The 23,405-nt window shown below is 40.9% G+C and overlaps 1 protein-coding gene across 1 annotated transcript in view; it reads left to right on the top strand.

The window, feature by feature from the left end:
* SYNPO2 (synaptopodin 2) overlaps positions 1-15,460 on the top strand; it is a 23,986-nt gene extending 8,526 nt beyond the window's left edge. Inside the window, exons 4-5 of the mRNA XM_010145253.1 lie at positions 249-2,428; positions 14,556-15,460. Of these exons, the coding sequence (XP_010143555.1) occupies positions 249-2,428; positions 14,556-15,122 (2,747 nt within the window). The 3' untranslated portion in view covers positions 15,123-15,460. The remainder of the gene's footprint in view (positions 1-248; positions 2,429-14,555) is intronic.
* Positions 15,461-23,405: the final 7,945 nt, after the last annotated feature.

Here is a 23,405-nt window from a genome sequence, read left to right as displayed (position 1 = left end):
CTAAGAAAGTCCTAATCAAAGTGATATAGCCTTTGAACTCGCATGGATGTGACTCTAAGGAACGCTGGGTGTGGAATTTACAACACAGTCGATATTGTGGGAAAACTGTAATGACTTCTCCACACAAAGGAAAATAAATGTTTTAATATGGAGGAAGAGGACAGTGGGTAAATTTAAGTATAGAAAAATGCAGAACTATTTGTCATTAGTCTCCTTGCAATTAATGTGCTCTTCAATTCTTCCCAAAGGGCTCCGGCGAAGTGAGAGTCTGTCAGAGAAGCAGGTCAAAGAAGCCAAATCTAAATGTAAAAGTATTGCATTGCTGCTGACAGCAGCCCCCAACCCCAATTCCAAGGGGGTGTTGATGTTCAAGAAGCGTCGTCAAAGGGCGAGGAAATATACTTTAGTCAGCTACGGTACCGGGGAGTTAGAACGTGACGAAGACGAGGGTGAAGAAGGTGAAGGTGAAGAGGGGGACAAAGAAAACACCTTTGAAGTGAGTTTCCTTGCAACAAGCGAGTCAGAAATAGATGAAGATTTCTTCTCTGACATTGACAACGACGGTAAGATTGTGACGTTTGACTGGGACAGTGGTCTACTTGAGGTTGAAAAGAAGACAAAAAGTGGAGACGAGATGCAGACGCTTCCAGAGAGCACAGGTAAAGGGGCCCTCATGTTTGCCAAGAGGCGGCAGAGGATGGATCAGATTACAGCTGAGCAAGAGGAGCAGAAGGCACGCATGGTGCACACAGAGGAACGAAGGGAGGCCACCACGTCAGAGACCTTCCAGAAAGTAAGCTCTTCAGTCTATCAAACAAAAGAGGAAGAAATGTCAAGACAGCAGACCTGTGTGAGCAAAAGCTACACAGAGTTGAGCCAGAACCACAGCAAAATGGTACAACAAAATGGCTTTGGCTTAGCATCAGACACACATCTCTCTTTTCAGTCCTCTGAAGCTCAAAAAGCAGCATCTTTGAATAAAACAGCCAAGCCCTTCTCTTCCGGGGTTCAAAACCGAGCAGCTGCACCGTTTTCACCCATACGAAACGTCACTAGTCCTCTTTCAGATTTACCAGCACCACCTCCGTACTGCTCTGTGAGCCCACCACCCGAGACTTTTTACAGACCTGTTTCAGCTCCTGTAGCCAGCAAAGCCGCTGCAGCTGTGTGGTCACCCATTGAGCCAACAGAACACATAGCATCCAGGGACGAAAGGATTGCGGTGCCAGCCAAAAGAACTGGCATACTGCAAGAAGCAAAGCGAAGAAGCACTTCGAAACCTATGTTCACTTTCAAAGAAGCACCCAAAGTAAGTCCTAATCCTGCCCTCTTGTCCCTTGTACACAATGCAGAGGGCAAAAAAGGTACTGGAGCTGGTTTTGAGTCAGGACCTGAGGAAGACTACCTCAGTTTGGGAGCAGAAGCTTGCAATTTCATGCAGACTCAAGCATCTAAACAAAAGGCCCCTCCTCCTGTTGCTCCAAAGCCTTCACTCAAGGTCTCTCCTACTGCAGGTACTCCAGTTTCACCAGTTTGGTCACCTTCAGCTGTGGCTTCTAACAAGGCTCCTTCTTTCCCAGCACCAGCCTCACCTCAGGCAGCATATCCTGAACCTCTCAAAGCTCCACAGTATCCTCATTCTCCTGTCCAACCCCCAAGTACTCTCAACCTAGCTGGTCCTTTCAAAGGGCCTCAGGCAACCGTAGCGAGTCCAAACCACACACCCAAGACGCCAGTCACACCAAGTGCGGGAGAAACAAAGCCACCCTTTGAGATGCCACCAGCTATGAGTGGGAAAGGAGCACAGTTATTTGCCAGAAGGCACTCGCGAATGGAGAAGTACGTGGTAGATTCAGAGACTGTGCAGGCAAACAGGGCACGAGCCCCATCTCCGACTCCATCTTTACCAGCTTCTTGGAAATACTCATCTAACGTCCGAGCACCTCCACCTGTTGCTTATAACCCCATCCACTGCCCATCTTATCCTCCTGCTGCTACCAAGCCTTCCTCCAAGTCCACTGCTGCTACCAAAAATACAAAAAGAAAACCTAAGAAAGGTCTCAATGCTTTGGATGTTATGAAACATAAACCTTATCAACTCGATGCATCTTTATTTACTTTTCAACCTCCTAGTACTAAGGAAAACCTTGCTATAAAGCAGACATTGAAGCTGTCCCCTTCAAAGCAAGCTCTACCTTTGAGACCACCTAGTGCTGGCTCTCCTACCAACATCCGGGCATCTTCAGTGTACTCCGTGCCAGCCTACACTACACAACCTTCGTTCCAGTCAAATGCCTCTACCCCAGTAAATGAATCATGCTCACCTACAGGTTACTCTGCATTTTCTAAGCCAGGATCCACCACATCCTCTTTGTTTACTGCTCCGAGGCCAAAATTTTCAGCAAAGAAAGCTGGTGTCACTGCACAGGTGTGGAAGCCATCAGTTATTGCAGAGTAAACCCCAGAGCTGAAACTTAGTGTCCATTTTGCTTGCAACCAGTTGCTTGCAAAAGCAACTGGTAAAAACTGGCACGCGACAGTGCCAACAGTATTCCTCAGCTCACTTAATAACATCAGATGTATCACCTCAAATCTGGGTCCAAGTAATTTGAACTTTTTTAAGGAATCAAAATAGATACAAATTTTGGCACATTTCTGCACAGTATCAGATGCTTTATACACGGAACATCCTGAAATTAATAGATACCAATGTATAACGTAAGCAGGACACTAGGTTTTTGCTTTAGGACTACTATAACAGAAACAACAGTAAGTGATATACCTCATATGTCACTTTAATAGAGAAAAGCTTTCTTTCTGCCCCTCTCCCCAACTATGCTCTAATGACCTAGGGATGTGAGGACTTGTTGGGTTTTTTAAAGCAGCGCCTTATTAACTGATATTATTAGTAATATGTATAACTAACATAGCGTAAAATAGATACAGGATTAGACTCTGACTGCTCACGAGCAGAACACAACTGGATAGACCTTTGGCCTCCGCAGAGCCCCACTGAATTCCGTCAGAATCTGTCCCGGCTCAAAGGTCCTTCCACAGGAATCTGATTGATCTGCCAGGGGCTTAGTTTGTATGCGATGTGGATCAGCTGTGATCCAAAATCATGATTTGCCTCTGTGATTTCACAGAGATGTGCTCTAAATGACGCTGGAGTGTTCTGAAGACTAAAAGAGGTGGAAAAGCAGCTGGAAAAATTGGTAAAGATTTCCCATTTTGGGGAAATTTGACATCCTAAGCACAGACTTTTTTTTAGCCAAAGTTTCCTTGAATCCAGCAAGTAAGATCAAAATTACTGAACAGTCGGAGAGGCGAGCTGGGTTTTGTGTCTGCAGTGTAATGCAATAGTTTCTTGTGAGAGCACAGTGGTTGAGAACTGAAGGGATGCATATATCCAAGAGTTCTGATTCTCGCAGCCAGAGTAGTATATGCCACAGAAACGAGCACTTAACAGTACCTCATAAATACGACCATGTCTTCCTATTATTCTCACTCGGGGCTTTATGGTGCTTCTTCTCACTTTAACTCTTTTTAGTCTGGTCTTTTACTTTCACCTTTTACTTGTCATATTAGGGACTAAGGATTGAAATACTGCTACTGTAGAAAAATTTTAATAGTCTGTGAATACACAATCTTGCTGAAATCAAGAAGTTGTATTTGAAAAGCTCAGCACATTTCTCAGTAAGCCATCAGGTGTTTTTCGCCACCAACAGTGGTGCTAGGTCTGAAACAAGGTGTTGTTTCACACAATTAAGGGCATCAAAACCCATCCCGAGTGTGAAGCTACAGGTTAAAGCATCACTCTGTGGATAAAGCTGGCAGAATTTGTTGATGTATGTGTTTAAACTACAGTTCAGCTAGCTACAGAGCAGATTATGGCTATTTTCTATCTTAGGGGTTTTAGTAGAACTATCTATCCTGATGAAGAAAACATTCCCCAGTAAGAACAAATTCTCCTTTCTTCAGTCCCATGGTGATAACTCAAACTGCACTCAAAGCTGAGAAGAATGCATTTGGGTGTACACATAGAAAACAAACTCGAACCAAACTCTAATCAAGCCAATAAAAATCACTTCTTTGAATTCTGGACCTGCAAAATTCTACTTCCTCCTTTAAATTTTGGATCGGGATACTGACTACATTAGAAGAAAATGACCAGGTGATCCATTTCCCTCTTAAAATTCAGGGGAATGATGGGAAATGTTGAAAAAAAAATAGTTTGGAAAACTCAAGAAAGAATTACACTACATTTACCTGGAAATAAAAAGTAGCAATATTACAATCCTTTGAAGATCTTCCTTCCACTCCTTCCTGTTTTCCACTGTTAATATCTGTATTTTTCTTCTATCATTAAACTTGTCCCTTTCCTCTCTGCCTGTTTGAGTTTTTTCTCTTTGGTTTGGCTGCTGTCTGTTTTGTTTCACTTCCATGTACAGACTGACAGTATATTTTAGGAGAAATCTATTTTTTATCCCATTCTGTTAAAATGAAATAATCTGCTCCCCTTCCTTTTCCCTTTCCCCTTCCCCCTCCCTTTCCTCTCCCCTTCATTCCCTTCTAGTAAAAGTTTTATCTGAAGTTACATACACTGTTTTAGGTAGGAGTTTAAGATGCTGGTATCCTCCACTCGGAATAAAGGTACCCTCCCAAAGATCAGCAGTGCTGCTGGAGATACACAGAAATGCAATCAGCCTCATATTGCCTGACATGTTTGTACTTATTCTCCTTCTCTTACAATCACACTTTCCTTCAATATTTCCTTCATGAAGAGATTTACTGCAGTTTTGTGCTTCCACCACAAGTGTTGATGTTGATGCATGTGGCTACTAACCAGGTACGGCAGCTTGCACAGCACGGCCACCACTTCATGTCAGGCCCAGGTCAGTAACTACAGGAATTCATCACCAGTATCCTGCATGAAATACAGGATTATTGAAATCTAACTTCTAGCATATATATGCCTATACGGCACATCACTTTCCACATAAGAAATAAGCAGCATTACTATTCTCAGCAGAAGAAATGAGAGGTAAAGCCGGGATATAATCTCGTGCAAAGGAAATCAGCTCTCCAGAAGGACAGAAGTCAAGTTACTAGGAGCTAGAGGAGAGCTGTGGACTGAAACAGAACACCTTCATTTCCTGAGTCATCTGTCTAGGACCAAATTCGCCTGAAAGACAGAATACACCACTGTGATCTTTAAAATCATTTTGCTATTTCTTTAATTTTCAGCACAACCCAAAACTTCACTTAGGAAGTCAACTAAATGATACACAGGTTTACAGCAATAAGCCATGAGTCAGCGTCTGTGCTAGCAGTGTAAAACACAGCTATTCGCCTGTCTTCTCCTTACTTTGTCCCAAAGAAAAGGAAGTACATCTAGGCTGAATATTTGGATTTTGATCCCATTTGGATTTTTTGCTGTTATTCAAACGCAAGTATTTCAATGCCTATAGCAATGACAGGAGGGTTTTTTAAAGCACCAGTAAGAGTTAAAAGCAAAAGTCCCAGTGACACTGGTCCTCCTAACTCAGCTAAGATCTTTTGATAACCCATTCCATGTCCAGCTCGGAATTCAGTTTAATATATACACATCATTCCACGTGCAGAGTGCTCAGATCTGACTTGGTTTCAAGGCCCGTCTTACTAATCAGGTAAGTCCACAGTTGTTATTAATATCTCAGAAGAGCAGCCTACTTAAAGCAACAGTTTTATCCAGAATGTAACCTCCTGTGAAGTGTGGAAACTTATTGTGATATTTGGCACCTTACCTCTTCCGTCAAGGGGGAACATTAATCACTTTCTCTGCTACAGAGGATGAAAAATGGCCGCTTTATTGAGCAACACAGAGGGCTATATAATTCTACTAAGCCTCGCCCATCGTGGGTGGTTACTGCATTCCTGTAACGTAAGCACGTAAGCACGTAATCTTCCGACCGCCCACACTGCCACCCAGTGTACCACAACAGTGTACCGCAACAGTGAAGCAGATATTTAGAGGAAAGTTGAGCTGTTCATTGTCACGGGTCCAAATCAAGAGCTAATGATGAAGTCAAACATAGCCGAAACGTCAAGAAAATGGAACGGTTTGTGTAGAGGAGCCATCTGAAATTTCACTTTGAAAGGGCAGTGAGCTTTTGTAAATGGTTTTCTGAAAAAGCTATTAGAAGTATTTTAATATAATACGACAAGGCTACCCAGATGCAATTATTATGTTTACATGTAAGCGTATTTAACAGTGAATTTTAGGCCACGCTAATAACAATACTTATAGTATATTCACATTAAAAGAGTAATTTAAGTGTTCATGTTGGTTTTAGCACATTTAATTGCAGCACATAGGTGTTACGCTGCGTCAGTTTGGATCTTCTATTTCAGACAGTGTTTTCATGAAAACAGCAGCTTTCAATTTCAGATTCAGTTATAAAACTCTTTTCATAAAACCTGAATTGAAAAGTTTTGGTTTGGCGATGAGTAGCTTTGAGGCAAAAAGTTAAAATTTCTGTTGCAAACATAACAAACAAAGTTTCCTTCTCAAACAAAGAACTGCTCAGCCTCTCCCCTCTTCTCTAGAGGAACCACTCCTGCTGTGTTCCTACTCAGCAACAGATAACACAGGAAACACACAGAAAGATATTTCGATGATTTTTCTCTGTAGGAACATTTACATGATGGTAAACCTTGCCATCTCTTACAAGCCAATGCCATTTTGAGATCAGCTGTCAAAAGGAGGTTTCAGTTAATTTTTGTCTGAAGTCGTCTTGCACTGACGCTAATTTTTATATCTAGGGTTTTTTAATTTATTCTATTTTGAATGCCTACTTCTATTTTATACGAGACATTCACGAGTCAAGACACAAAATCAGCCCTAAACCTGCAGTGACCCATTTTCCTGTCACCACAGCAATCATGTGCCAATGAGTTTAGCTTCTTTTGGGGAGGGTGCTGTTATTATTCACGCTAAAATAAATGTTCGTAATTCACACAAATTTGTATTTGAAGTAAAGAAATACTACAAGATTGAGTTATCAGCAGGCTACAAAAATTAGGAAGTGAGGAGGGGGCTGGTGTGTAGTTCAGATAGGAAAGTTAGTGCTAAGTGGCAAAGCAGCAATTTTGAGAGAAAAAACTACTAGGATCAGAGGGAGCCAAGCTATGGAGAAAAAACTCCCGAAAAGAAGCAGAGACTGCACAGGGTAAAATTCCTATCAGAGGATCCTGAAGTACTGAAGGTACAAGAGAAGAAAACAATCAGCAAGAACAGTTTAATTTTTCTGCACAGAGATGGCTGACCCTTTCCAGCCTTTTGTTGACATTTTCCTGATTATTCTTGGATGACAGAGTGCTCACATCACTGGGCATGATTTTTTTCCTCTGTTATTACAAGAAGATACTGTGAAAGAACCAGAATTCAGAAAGAAAAACGTGAGCTTTAAAAAAAAGCAGGTGCCACCAATAGATTATTGCTCTGAGAGACCGCAGATCTACAGACACATTATCCCAGATAGCTCCTATACACGAGAGTTTTCGGAGGTGCTAAGGTGAACGCTGATAAAAGATTATAAGCAATTATAAAGAGAACTTGACGCCAGACAATGTGATCTGTGAGCAGCACTGATTATCAAGTACCCAGGATGACACATCAACAAAAGACCAGCCTTACCATACTGCTCTGCTGCTCCAGCATCTCTGCAGGGAATCTTCTGTACACTACGAGGTAGGGAAGTACCAATGAATCGACACACTCTTCGCAACTAACAGCCTGCAAAATCTTTCTCCTCTCTTTTTCCAGGATCCTTTTCCAGATTTCATAGCTTTAAGAATAAAAAGTGATTGGTTTTAAAAAGATACACTCCTCCAGTCTTGGCTTTTTAACAAAACGTGATACAACTTTCTCTGCCTGAAGACAAACACCCAGGATTCCACTGATTGCGGTGGTGGTTCGGCATGGCACATGCACATCTTAATTACACAGCTTGGCATAATGTTATTTTATAACGACTCTACTCAGCTTGAAATAGAAATGTCATACAAAGAAGAAACTTGACAAGATCTTCAAAAACCTGTGGATTCAGAAGCTCCAAATTACTCATGGCTGGTAGATTTCTTGGGAAAATACTTGAGCCCGATAATTTCATAGTACACCGTCACAACTTCACAGTACCCACCACAATGACTGTCCTTACTTTACAGTAAACATCACCTTTGCATGTGATTACATAACGGAGGAGCTGAATCACTCCAGAGCTATGTTTGACAAGTGCATTTCAGGCCGGCTGATTACTACAGGAAGCACTTTAGGGGTTTTATCAAATTATTTTAAAAGTCAGAAGAATGCTTAAGCTCAGTGAAATACTACATTGGAAGGATCTCTACAGAAGACGACTTGAGCTCTTCCTTTATGAGTTGAGACTACACAGATGATGGTATTTCCACGGTTTTAACATTTGCTTCCTTGAGTAAGGCAGGCGAAGCCTTTTTCTTTAAACAGCATGCTAATCAAGTCTCCTGCTACCCCTCCTCCAAAGGAGAAAACCTATCCCTGTTTGTAATGAACTTGACAAACTGCTTTTCATTTCAGTTCACGTGAAACCTGCACAAACTTACATGGTGGTCTGTTATAATAACTGCACATTACCCAGAGCTGGTTTTCCCTCCCATGAGAAGCGTAACTTACAGATTGACTATCTGGATGTAGGCTTCCTGTGTGGGGTAATCAATACAACAAGAGCAGGTGTTTTCAAACAAGAATCCTTGATGTATGTCTTTAGAACAAACATCTTAAAACAGCGAGGGGTCCCCCCCCTAATCCCAGACAATTTTCTCATCCTGAGATTACTTGCAGAGAGGTGTTCTGGCAGAGAATCCTGACAGACTTGGTACTGCTACAGGAATAGTACTGAAGCAAATAACTGACACTATGTGTATGTAATTATGAACAAACAATGTTAAACACTACTGTTTGGATTGCAAACCGAGGCACTTGGAATGAACGTTGCCTGTATTAGCTTAACCCACCCCTCTTGGGCATTTGTGTGGCCAAACCATCTGTAATCATGTCACCATTGAAAATTTTTTTCTGTAGGGCTCCAGACTCAACTCAGGGCTCAGAACGGCAGTACTCCTCTGACAAACGGCTCTTACTGGTTTGTTTTGACCCTGTTCTGTGCTTGGCACCACTCCGTACTTAACATACACTCTTCAAAGTGTGCTCTTCATGCAGAAATAGTTCCTCACAGAATTTTTTTGTTGCTAGTATCCAAGCCAGAGTTCATTTTTACACTGTTGATTCTACAGACGAGTAAGTAATGCATGAAACATGTGGCACTGATGCTAGGACATTCAGTAGCCTTGGGTGCCCAGTTCGAGACACTCAGCATCTTCAGAGACCAGCAGCACATGAACTAGTTACTGTATTAAAGCAAATGATCCTTAACATCAGCCTATGAGTGTTAACAGATCACAGGGCTCTGGGTGGAAGCCCAGAGAGGGAATCCTCAGTCACCCGCTGACACCCACCCAGTGAACGCACCTTTTGCACAATATACTCCTGTGCTGTATAATCCCAGTATTTCCTAAGTGAAGCCCTGAACTACACTGGATGAGGCAGAAGTCCTGAAACTGAATCACAATGTATACCCAACTAGGCAACAATGCTCGCCTTGCATAGCTTTTGAATACTTGACCTTCCAACTTCATGAGCATTGCTTCAAGGTAGCTTCATACGTTTAGGACCCAAAGGTTTCCTGAGAACAACAAACCAAACCCCAGAATACTATCATGTAGCATACTGGAAACAGGTGCTCCAGCATGGCTTGAACCTCCATGGGCAACCGTCATCATGCCGCTACGGTAACTGGCAGCAAACACATGTTGACACCTTCGCTGTGAATCTGCGCTGGGAGGATGGCACAGGTTTCCAACAGGACTTCAGTCTTCTGACAGCAGAGAGACTGTGGAAGGATGAAAACCATCCCCCTGGGGGAGGCATTTCCCTGGAACTCTGGAGGAAAATATACAGTAGTGGATACAGGTTCTTTTCCCCAAATGTACCTTCCCTGACCCAATCCTTCACCTTTTCCTTTTCCTGGTCTCCTCCTCATAGCCTCATTGCAAGCTACACAGGTCAATTTTCCATTCCTTAAGCTTCTCATCCAAGCTCAAGAACCTTGGCTGTCACATCCTAGTCTCACCAGTCTCCAGCTCCCCTTTGAGTCTGCTTGGGCCCAGACAGGTTTTGGGCTCTCTCAAGAGGCAGCTGCACCCTGCAGTGCATCTCAGTCCTAACCAGTGAGTGTGCAGCCTCAGGTCCAGACCTGATGGTGGGAAGAGATGTGGGTGTGCACCATACACCTGCAGGCACTTTTTTTTTTGGTGCATGAAACCTCACTGGGCAGCCAGCACAGGAGCTGTGGGACTCCTCCAGCCTGGGTGGTACACAACGCCTGCAGTTTAGAAAGGCAGAGAAAGAGCAAAGATTCTTTGTTCTGTGTGGTGTCCAAAGACATCACAGTCTACAGCAGCTTAGACCTTCATTAAGGAATGAAAAGGTCCTGCCTAACAGATAATATCACTGCTGACAGAGTTCTCAGGAGCCAGCTGTAAAACGCAAGGGGCTCCGACGGAGGCTAAGCAAGGCTGTCAGCTTGAATACACATTGGCAGGTTTGCATGGAAATATGAGACACTTCAGATACACAGCTTAGTCTCAAACCAGTACTGAAGCATGTAGTGGCCCTTAACAACTCTTAACAACCACTTTCCAAGGAAGAGGATGCTAGAATGTTTTGTCATTGCCATCTATTCTCCCCTACTCTCACTCTTTGAAATGGTTGAACTATATCAGTTCATTTGGCTGAAATGCAGATGAAATGGTTGGATCATTTGGGATGAGGTAAACAAGAAAAAAACAACTTAGGCTGAAAATTTCAGTGTCATAAGATCTGATAAGATTTGATAAGGAATTGGTTCATTTATCTTTTAGTTTGGGTGTGTTCAGCACCAATACTGCCATCACCTTCAAGTATTACAATGTAATTAATAATTTTTTCTTTGATTTTAGAAAATAATATCATCAGCCTTCACTTTATATCGACTTAAAACCCTTTTCTTGTTCATACAAAATAGTAAGGTCAGAATCTAGGACCAACTTTGAACTTGTTTTTCAAATGACATTCACGAGGCTGCATCTTCTAAGGCCTTCCTCTAAGCTGCGCGACTACAACAGTGCAGGAGGTGGCAGCAAATTCTCTTCTTTACAACAAACAGTCTCTTCCGCAGCTAAGATCCCCCGGCAGGAAGAGTTTCAGCCAGGAGATTTTTATAGGCATAACTGTCCTGTATTCTGATAATCGTACACAGATAAAGATCAAGTGATAATGGGCAGCACTGAACTCCCTTAACCTATGCGGGTGCAAACTGAGCTAACTGAATGACAAATTTCTGACAGGTTAGCAGCACGCGTGTTTCTTTTCCACATAGGCATTTCGCAGGAGTGAAGGCCTAATTCTAATACCTTTCTTTTCGCTTCTGCCGTTACTTGACACTAAAAAGGACTTCATTTTCAAGAGCAGAATTTGTCACAGAGCTTATGTAAGGTGGTTGGCAGTAACTGTTCCATGAGTTTGTGTATTAATGATGAAAACAAGGTGATTCTCACCTGAAACAATACCACTTATTAACAATCTAAAGTTAGGATAAATGAGGTTCCAGGTCTAAAATTCCCTATGCATTTCTGAAAGCAAGCCCTGCCAAGACAGCTTTGAGGAAGTTAGGATCAGACAGGAACTATGTGATTCTAATCTCTTACTAGTCTTACAGCCACCAACAAGGCTTTAATTGTTAGACAGGTAAGATTCCCTGCCTCTCCAGCCACTGGTATCCCCGGGAACCACAATGCTGCCTTCCAGTTTCAGCCTGCTATAAACTAATTCCAGAGTTTCAAATAAATATGATTTTTCCATTTTAATTCAAAAGATATAGCAATATCTTCCAGGTCATCAGTATTTGAGATTCTGCTTTTTCCAACACGCTTAGGTGCTGAATTCCTGATTTGCTTGATAGTAGAGGTGCTGGGGATAGATATGCTTTGAAGTACAAGCACTTGTTTATTGAGTGCTTCCAAATCAAGGACATAGAAGATTCTCCCTCCACTAACGCACTCATCCCTGAGTCTGGTTGTCAAAACCCTGTCCTGTAGACTGTTATTGTGTGATTCACACAGAGGTTTTTTCCATGAGGTCATTTTAGCTCTCTTCTGCTAGTTCCCTTTCTTTGCCTTATATGATAACCAACTATCCATAGAATAGTTTCCAACGTCACAGAATAACATCTTATTTTCCATTAACCATCTTGATTTTCTGTGGAGTCTGAGCTACCCCTTTCTCTAGAAAGAAGTCAAACTTGGCATAATATGAACATTTAATTTTATCTACACTATTCCACATTTATAAGTCAAACTTCTCCCTTCATATCACAGTAGAACAACCGATTTTGTTAGACGAATAGTGAACTACACTTGATACAACTCATCGTTCTCCAACTAAACTCTGTCAAAGAAAATTAGCTCCTGCAACTTGATGAACTCTGGAGATCTTCTCTAAACATGACACAGACTAAACAGTATCTTCATCTAACTGGTTGAAAAGTCAAGATATTTTATGCAATGCTTCTTTCAACAGTATCATTTCCCTCTGCATCTCTGGATTCCTGTGAAGTACTGATGGGGCTTGGAACTGGAATCTGCATTAAATAAGGGGGAAATTTTCTGCCTATTCACAGCATAGCCAATGTTCTCAACACCTCCTGAGAGCAGTCAACACAGGTACACCAAGTAGGTGGACCTGCTTGATAACTCTTTCATCCCTCAGTACAACCCTATCTTCTTAGTTTCATGGTTCAGGTTATCAGATTAATTTCTCATAGAAACTGTATTGCATTTTGCATACTTGTTTTGATTTTGCACCTTTTAAAAATTTTTATTGCCAATAATTTAAACAAAATGCATTAACCAGGCTTGCTGAATAAGTTCTTTTCTGTGGATTCAGTGAAGGAAGAAACTGCAATGCATTAGAGGACGGAGAAGTGTTCTGCCGGGCCTATCTGGGTCTGCCACTCATTGGCCTCAAGCATGAGCTGTTACCTAGGTTCTTATTTTCCAGGGAAGAAAAAGAGATCCCTCCCATCAGGTGAATATACAAAGAAACTTTAATCCATTCTTGACAGTATATAATTTCATCTATGGGGAAAAAAAGCTTCCATGTTTTCTTTTATTCATGTACCTTCCAAGTGGATAGTTCTTGCTTTTTTTTTAAAAAAAAAAAACAAACCCATAACATAAAAGCCTGTGTGAAGCAGAGGTCTTTGAAGTTTCTGAAGTGTGCCAAGATCCTGTGACAGAAAAGCCTATAAACCGTGATGTTTCTATGTGAATCTTTGCTAGATAAGCTACACCTTGTATGATCAGACACCTATTGGCTGATATCTAGATCACGCTCACAGTATTTTAAGTTTGGGAAGCTAATTAGGAAAAGAACACAGGCCAATGTTATTTGAATCAAATTCTAGCAAAGCCCCTGGCAAAAGAGCCTGGAAGTTCATACCGGATTTGAGAATTAAAGGCATTAAAACCTCAGGATATGAATCAATGGGTGTAAATCAGTGTATAGAAACTACTCGGTAAGAACAATGCAATTTGTCGGTGTACCAGGACACGTCTGGTGTGGGGAAAAGGCTGTACCTGTTTCGTACGCTGCTAAATGACTGTTGCAGCAGAACCTCCTCATGAACACAGTTTTTGTTTCAAAGTGCTGCATTACTAAGAAGATTAGGATTTGTCAGATATGACTGGATTGCTCCTATAAATGGGTCGGAATGTACTGAAATTTCCAGGGCATTGCCTTTTAAAGAAGCCAGGTTAAGTAGCGTCATGTAAGGGTATTAAGTGAATGATTGCATTAATGCCTTCAATTTTTTTGTATTCATTTTTGTGCCCTGGAAAGTGAAAACCAGGATAAGTGTAATAATTTTAGATTAAGGAATGCCTTTCTTAAAAGGAGATTGCCAAAGATACATTTTTGGACAGATGTCCTAGAGGGAGTCTGTTATGAAATAAATTCGACTGTGCCTGCACGTTGGAAAGAATCTTGTAAGTGCTCACAGAACTGTCGCAACAAGACTGCCTTTTCCACTCTTAAGAATGGTCTTTTCAGAACAAGGCACACTAGCTAAGCACTGGAAAAGCTGCACAGTTGCTAACGTAATTGCACTCACTTTTTCAGTAAAAGCCTGTCTTTGGCCTCTTTACTTTCCTCAAAAATGCAGTTTGCTCTGTCTTTGTTTCTTTCTCTGCCCTCTTTTTAATACCTCCTCACTTTCCACAAAACTACAGCATTTAAAAGTACCCATAGACAGAAAAGGGGATTGCTGGGATGTCATGTGCTTTCAGGGTCTGTGGTTCCGGTTTGGAAGCAAAGAGAAGGGGCTTCCATTTTTTTTTCTTTTTTAATAACTGTAACTACATTTGGTATTTTGTTTTCCCAGGAAAGAAGCAGTGGACGTTCATTATCACTTCCTGGGAGACCTTCAGCATTCACTTCTCGAGCCATGTCTCCTACTTCTCCCCTTTTATTTCAGCCTGCCCCTGACTACTTCAGCAAGCCAGACACAGCAGCCAGCAGGCCTGGCAAGAGACCAACTCCCTGGGAAGCAGCAGCAAGATCACCTCTTGGCCTGGTGGATGAAGCTTTTGGGCCCCAAAACATGCAGGAATCCATTGCTGCTAACGTGGTATCAGCTGCTCGCAGGAAAACTCTTCCTGAGCCACCAGATGAATGGAAACAAAAAGCTTCTCATGATCTGCCAGCCCCAAGTGGTAGTGTAGCCTTATCAGGAGAGAAGCAATCGGGTGTGGTATCACCCCCCAAAAGCTCCCTCTCTGCCCCACGTGCTGCCACGCAGGCTGCCTCTCAGCTGCAGTACGCTTACTGCAGTCAACGGTCCAGAACAGAGCCTGATATCATGTCCATGGATTCCAAGTCTGACTACTGCTTGTCAACAGCTGATTCAAACTACAATCCACAGCCAAGGGGATGGAGGCGTCCAACGTGAGCAGCTGAAGGGCCTGGCATATTTTCCCCTTTCCCAGCTCTAGAGGCCTTAGATTTGAGTGGGAGAAGGAAAGTTTCTTGCTGGCCTGACATGAACTGAAGACATGAGGAGGAAAAATTGAATGGAGCACAGTTTTCACACGACTGCAGGACTAGCAGCCTCTAGAACAGATTCAGTTTTACACCTAACCTAAGATTGTTCTGTTTGTCAAAAGGCAAAAATACACACTTCTCGGGGTGAGGGGTGGGATGGAAGTGGAGCAAACAACGTGCTCGATACAAAAATCCAGAAAGAATGTAGAAGGAAACAGTACAAATTCTTGCAGTTAAGTTAATGTGGGGAAAAAAAGGGCATTTTAAAGGCAAGACGCATTTTACAGGATCTTGTAGGTTTTCTGAGTATGTTTGATATCTGAGTTCCAAGGTACTAGAATATAACCAGACCTCGGAAAGGTCCAATGCAAGTGGAATACTTGGAAGCACTGGCTTATTTGCCATAAGTTGTCTTTGCTGCATTTTAAAAGAGAGCTAAGCAAGTAAATCAATGAAACTGTGGCAACAGTTAAAATACATCTGTAGTCATGGTACCTGAATCTCTGCAGCATATAGATACATGCAATCTTATGCAGTCATCTGTTTCAGATGGATTTCAAGACAGTTCTGGTGAAGTTTCACGTACTGTAATCAATCAAGTAATCTGAACACAACAGGAAGAAAGGTGTTACTAACACAGATCAGTACCATGATACTTGAACAACAAAAAGGATGAGGAAAGAATTTGGACTGTATTTAAACTGGACTGCAAGTTGATTTTGTAATAAACGGCCCTACAAGCCAGAGGCTGAACAGCTTTTATTTCTCTGTGAAGTGCACTACTTGCTGAACACCCGCTGCTGCAGTGTCTGGTAATCCGACTGGCTGGGCAGTTATTCTTAGTATCTAGGTAGCTCAATGTTTAGAAGCTTTTGATTTGTATTCTCTGTTTGGAAGACGTAGATAAGTTGTTTATCAAGAACAACATCTGTTCTATACAGAAACCGGTATGTGAAAGAGGGTTTATGACATGTGTTACGCGGTACGAGTCTAGTAGAAGCAGCAAATATTTGGACGGTTGGTTACCATTAAACCTACCTTGATGGATCTGAAGAGATGGTAAATAATTTTTGCTGGCGATACCTATCTTGCATTTACAGCTTATTTAAACAGTAGAAATGTGTGGCTAAAATATATGTATTCCAAGCTTACTGGGTAGTTTAGATGTTGTTGAAGCATTAAATGAATATCCTAAGTTTTACAAAGTGCTCTGCATCCTCCTCATTTTGTGGGGCACTTTTCGAGGATCTGTCAAGCAGAGTCATCTAAAATTACACAGAAGCACTGTTAACTATCTTTAGTTCCAGCAACGTGGTCAACTGTGAGTAAAGTGATCAGATTAGAAACATCTAAAACATATATGCAGGAAGCAAGAATATATTACAGAACATTATCACCCGCAAACAATTTTCATTATAGCAATTATAAAATGTAACTGTTATAAAGGAAAGAGGAAAATTAAACCAAAGTTCAGCTGAGCTGGAACTTCCCATGAAAACAAACAATTACATGAAAAATATACCTTCAATGAGCTTAAGCAGAGAGTAATTCTCTAGCCAAACTGAAGTCTCCCTGAACTCAACTGATCCTTTTGACCAGGCAGGAAATGAAGACATGGGAGTTGTAAACCTTTCAGCTACGATCATATTGCTAGAGCACCTTACAAATGTATTTTACAAAATAGAAATTCGCAAAGAAAAGATGATTCAGAAAAAATACAGGAACAAGGCTGCTGTGAGATGCTTGAAAATGAGCTTTGCACCTCAGAATCATACACGCACATAATCGGAGTAAATAAATACATTTTCCCCTGCAGCTTCTGATAATGTCTCCTTTCACCATGACTGAGAATATTCCCACTGAGACCAGGACTGTGGTAGTCCCATCAGCCTTAAGAGCTTGTCTTTGGATCCCTGGAAGTACCTATCAAGTTTTCATTTAATTACTGTGAAATTTATGATTCAAAGTCATCAGGACCTTAACTATTCAATAAATACTAGAGCATGTGTATTCCACAGAAGGCTGGCATTCTGAACGTTACAGGATGATTACGTATTTTGCTGAACTGTGGCCTATATTACCATAACCAAATTATTCCCTGCATCCAAATCAAGTTCAGGTTTCTGTTTTGAACTGTATCCTTTACATTGTTAAGCAGGAAACCAGATGGATGAGGTTGTAGAAAGGCATATTTTTGCCCAATACAATTATTTTAATTCTCAGAATCAGATACCTAACTTTTGAATTCTCATTGAAACTCATGTTGAGAATTCTAAAGTCACACATCTACCAGAATATGTGTTTAGTATTATGGTACATGCAATTAAAAATTGCCAAAAGTGGTTTTGATTTTTGAAATGACAAAAAAAGTTATTATACAAAGTGATATTAAACAGGATTTAATGCTGTGATCACATAGCAATACAGAAACAAATACTCTAGGAACAAGCCCTAACCCCCCCAACCCTCCCCAATATGTAACAAACATGTAAGAAAGGTAGAATCGGAGAGTTTCAGACAGAATCACTGACTTTCTGTCAATGTTCCAAGAAAAATAAAGTGTTGCTTTATAATTTTCTTCTATTTACATGAAGGAATTCATCCTTAGGTATTTCTGTGAACCTAAGAATTACTGATGCTGAGTTCCAGGTGGCTTTGTATCTTATCACAGATTAACTTGGTGTTTAACATGATCTCCTACAGATTTTTTTCCTCCTGCTGGGGATTTACTAGCTCTCTTTCCCATATGGATTCTCTCACTTCTAATAAGGAAGGAGTTCACACTGCAGCATTTCTCTCAATAGCAACACCGCTAAGTGCATCTGTCCCCCACCCAGCCATCTATTTTTACAGAGTCTGTGGGCTTGTCTTGGAGATCTATTCCACTGCCACACACAAATGAAACAAATAACTGTTTTCAAAGTTATTCATGGGAGCACAGACACACACAAAGGCACGCAGACAGATCACATAGCCTTGTTCACAAAGGAAACTGGGCTAAAACCAGATGGAGAAATGTACTGGTTTCGATGGAAGCAGCAGGTCCCGAGTACTACACGAACTATTAATGCAAACAGAGCTTTATGGAGAACCACACAGCATTTTTCACTTCCTGTTCTGCACCCTGTTCCGCCACTAGCAAAGCACCTTTCTGTCAACTAGTGGTGACTGTTGTGTGTGAGTTCTGAAAATATTAATGCAAGTATTTCATACATTTGTTTTTGAATGCACAGGTCTGCTCAGTAAATGTGAGGAAAAATTTCTCCTGATATTTTAAATACGTCGGTTTTGTGCTCACCCTCAGAGGTGTCTCTGTTACTATCCAGAGTATTTGAATACACAGTGTAACTGAAAATCTAGTTTTCTTTAGTTGTGTTAGACGATGATGTTCACAACTCTTGTTCATAATTTGTTGTCATTTTGGTTTGCTTTAACACAACCAAATATCTATTCACATTGTGTTTCTGTCTAGTAGCAAAAGACTTTATTATCCCTATAAAAGGCTTTTCACTTCTAAAGACTTTTTGTTCACTGCAAAGGACACTTCATTTGAGAGTGCATGCCAGAGATGTAAATCATATTCATTTAATAAAGTGATTTAACCAATCAGATGAGAAACACAATTTTGTTTTTCCTAAACTCTTGTTTGTTTAAATAATCTGAACCCAAGTACAGCCTAATCGCTTTTTTCTGGACCATTTTTAGACTCACCGCCTTTGCCTGTCGGTGACCTCTTGATGATATGAGCTTCTAGGAGCTTAAATCACATCAGGTCAAATGGCAACTTCTCAAATTCAGTAGATTTTCATTTTCATACCCACGAACCAGAGCAAGGAAATACAGTGAAGCACAATCTGCCCAGGTAGAAGAATATGGTCAGAGAAGTTTTTATTGTTTGAACATTTTTATCCCCACCGTAAAATCTCGCAGCTAACATCTGCTTAGTACTTGTCTACAGAATGACCTCTGTTTAGTTCCTGCAGGCTTGTTCACAGGGGCTGCATTGCTGTATTCTCTTATTATGTTGCTTATTCTCAATTAAAACATACTATTTAAAGACGAAATAAATATTGAGAATCAGTTGTGAACCCAGTCTTTACACTATCCAGGATATTCAGGTGAATAGCTCTTAAGGAAATAAGGACAGCGTGTACCAGCTGTCTGTGAAAAGCCAGTTCAAAATTTCACTATTTATGTGAAATGAATCATGAAGCAGTTTTTGCATTTGTAAAGAAAGCAGGATTTTGCCCCAATATAAGAAAAACCGATTGATGCACATAAAACTTGGGGAGCTGATAAAGCCTGACAATAGCATTTGAATAGCTTTGCTCTATGAAGGGCTATGAGAGACTCAGTACCTCTCCTTTTCATGGTGATATTTTCATTCTTTGCTAAATTCTTGAATACAACGTAAAGAAAGCAAGCATAAGCCAGATCCACAGTTGAAAGTAACTCCCTCAGTAATTTGCAACAGATTAAAAACAGACGAACAGTCACTGGTTTTGCATGACATTTCATCCTCCAGAGAGCGTGCTTTGGGTTTCTTGACATGCCCTAGATTTTCTGGTGCATTCATCAACATGTAAGAGCCCTTGAAATGATTACAGAGTGGCAGACTGCTCAATTACTGAGTGCGAGTCTGGTGGAATGAATATTTGGTGTAATGAGTAATTTTAAGTCCAGAAGGAAAGGCGGATGTTTCCAGGCCACATTTTCCTGAAACTGAACGTTAATGCCTTTTACATTGTTCACTGGGTATATTATTGGATCGCAAAAAGAATTCGTGCGTTGCTGCTGAGTCAGAAACAGCGCTCAACATACTGTAAAATGTTTGGTGTTTGTTCAAACCTTTTCAGTCCTAAAATAAGACCTCCAGTATTTTATATTCAAAACAAAATGACCTCAGGAGTGCTTGTGTGCATTTACACCTAAGTTGTTTGGGTTTGTTTTTTTTTTTTTCCTGGAGAAAGAAAAGGAATGGTTAACAGGTGTTAAAGCAGAACAAGGAGAACATACTGTGCTGCAGTAGGGTCCAAAGACAGCTGGAAGGTTTCAGTGTAAGTGACACACATATAGAGAAGAAGGTGTTGATAAATCTCTAGCCATTAATAATACCCAGATCTATTTTCATCCTTAAAATTACCTGAGGATCATTTTGACTAAATAGTGCAGAGGTTCATGACTTCTTTGTTCCCTACAAACACAGAAACCTAAGGAAAGACATGCTAACTGCTGGAAAAATCATTCTCTGTGTTGTAAACAACAATTTTAACCAGGCTGCAGGCAAGGAGAATTTGCCCGAGGCAAAAATGGAAAATAAGAGGCTTTATGGCATTCAGAGTCAGAATGTTGTCAGATGTACTGGTATCTTTTGCCAGCACGGGCAGCCTCATGGGACTATGGCAGTTATTAAACAATTGCCACTTTTCAATATTATTAACAATTTGCTAAGCTATCTTAGTTTTAAGCAGTCACTTCTTGTTATTAATGGATGCACTTGAGCTTACTCTCAGTAAATCAGTAATTTTTGAAAACAAGGATCAATATAAAGTCAGCATATGCTTAACTATGGTATTACTAATAATTTTTTCTAACAGGAAAGCTTATAAGCATGAACAGCACATAGAATTTTTGATCAGATGCTCATCAGCTCCTCTCATTTTCAGGTCTGCTCAAGGCAGTTAATATTTACAATGCACATCTCTTGCCTGCTAAATAGTTTGTATATTGGAACATATATTGAAGCTCTCTGGTGAATTACTTGCATGCACAAAAGAATTGTCTCTGAGGCCATTTTTTTTTAAAAGATGAGAAACAAAGAGATAACTTCTCTAGTTTCCCAGAAATTTCCCACTATGGATTCACAGAACTTCATGTCTTATGCAGAAGTTCAAAATTATTTTCTCCACTATTTCTGTGGAGTTCTCTACCATTCTTTACCTCCTTCAGTAGTTTAAAACCCCAAGAGATTTTCCATGTGATAAGAAAATAAAACAAAAAGATCAGCGAAGAAATGAATAAATCTACCTACAGAATCAGTATGCCCTGAGGAAAAATGTAGTTCAAAGAAACATGAATAAAACAACACAGCAACAAAAATCCTTTGACTAAATCCTGATCCCAGCGAAGTCAATGGGAGGGGCAAGGATTTCACCTCCCATAGAAAGGTACTGGACCGCAAACACAACTGCCCGTGAATTCACAAGCTCTGAACTCGTGTCAGCAGTTCTGTAGTGTTTTGAAGCCTGTAGTTTTAAGAAATGTCATCGACAAACCAGTAAGGTATCAATCCCATTTTCTAACGTCATCTTCTGTAAGGATTTGCTCTTTTCAAAGCACTGACCTACAGATAGTTACCTGAGGTGGGACTCTGTCGAGGCTCAAGTTACTGTCTTGGCCACCTGTGTAATCAGTGTGGAGAGGCATTCTCAAAACGAAATTAACTCCACCCCCAAGGAAATGCCTAAAGTAGGCGGACCGGATGCTAAGGCTACAGGATAGTGGGACTGATGAGGGTTAAAGAGTTTTTGACAGCATGGAGAGTGCTGGAAGATAGGTGATTATTCCTGTGTGCCCCCCCTTTTTCTCTTTCTATACACCTATCTCTTTAGTACAAGCACTGCAAAATCTTCGGCATGCAAATTATTTTTTAAAAAGACTGAAGCTATTATGGGAAGTGAAATTTTGATTTTGGTCACATTACCATGAGTAAACGGCTAAGTTACAAGCAACTCTTCATTAAGCTAGAATGTAAAATGAAAAGACAGCAAACAAAGAAACAGAATACGCACCTCTGTGGATTCGAGGTGGGTTTTGTGTTATAGTGTATCCTGGTACAATGAATTCTGAGAGGATTTAACAGCTCTGAAAGCCTGCTGACCAGGCATGCAATGCGAGCTTAGTCTCTATATAACCCTGTTAAGGCAATGCTGCACCTTGATTTGCTCCTTATCTAGCCAGACTTGATCTGGTATGAGAAATTAAGTCCAGGTCCCCAGACAATACACTTAACACCACTCCAAACTCATCTAGGTTTGCAGAGATCAGATTGGATAGTTCTGTACTTGTGACATGGATTGTCAACAAATCGGATAATCCATCCAAGGGTAGTGACAAGATGATTGTTGTATTTTGGTATCCATGAAGATTTTGAACTTTAGGAAGAAAATTTTTCAAAATCGACATAGACCTTTCTCAAAGCAGCAGATCATTAGTCACCCCCTCCTGTGTTTTTATAAGCTGCTGTTTACCCTGGCAGAATCAGATACAGGTCGCTGTGTTCTGGATGTGCATTACTGCAGTTAGATGTGACTCCTCTGTATTTAACCTCCAGTGAATACCAGTATAAATATACTGGTTTGGACGGCATCTGGTAGATGTTTGGATGGATAATATTCAGACAGTACCAAGAGTAGCCTTATTCTTCCTTGTGACCTTTGTAATAGTTTCTACAGCAAGGATTAAGGGCATTTACAAGGCACATTTTAAGTCTTTGGCCAGGTATTAATTGGACTGTGTCTTAACTTTGATATTTATTCCTTTCCCTTGTTTTAAATTTTTGCCATTATTCATGACCTCTCTTTCAGACACTATAGTGAGTATGAGTTGTATTGTATTTTTTGACAAAGCATATATACCCCCTGGAAAAGCATAGGTAAGCCAAACTGGCAGTGCATTGTAATGAACACTCACCTACATATACACAGAATGCTCGCACACCAGAGAAGGTCTGGGATAGGGAGTGAGCAAGAGGGGAAAAAAGCAAACAAGAAATCATGTGTTAACAGTGAAGCAGGAAAATACTGCTGTATTAGACCGTAGGATGTGGTAGGATTCCATGATTCCATTTCCTCTTTGCATTTTAAGGACTGGTGCAATCTCTGGGACACCCGAGTCCGGTCCCTGTCACCCAAAGTCTAGCACAGACAGAAAGACAGAAAGGCAGCTGGGAGAGTACAAGAAAACAGAGCTAAGACAGGTTAGTAGGCAATAATGCTAAGCAGTTTTCTAAACGGACTTGCTCTTCCATGATGTCTTTCTGCCACTGGAGTCTTTAGGCCTTGACCAAGTCACACGGGCATAGCACATCAGTAAAAAAGTAAAATCAAAGAGGTGCTATTTTTCCCCCTCTTATGAAAGAGCAAAGCAGGCTAGCGTGGTAGGGACACGCAGCAATGTGAAGACCTTACGC

This window comes from Buceros rhinoceros, unplaced genomic scaffold (genome assembly GCF_000710305.1).
Source record: "Buceros rhinoceros silvestris isolate BGI_N320 unplaced genomic scaffold, ASM71030v1 scaffold1231, whole genome shotgun sequence".
Lineage (NCBI taxonomy): Eukaryota > Metazoa > Chordata > Aves > Bucerotiformes > Bucerotidae > Buceros > Buceros rhinoceros.
This window is presented reverse-complemented; position numbering and strand designations above follow the sequence as displayed.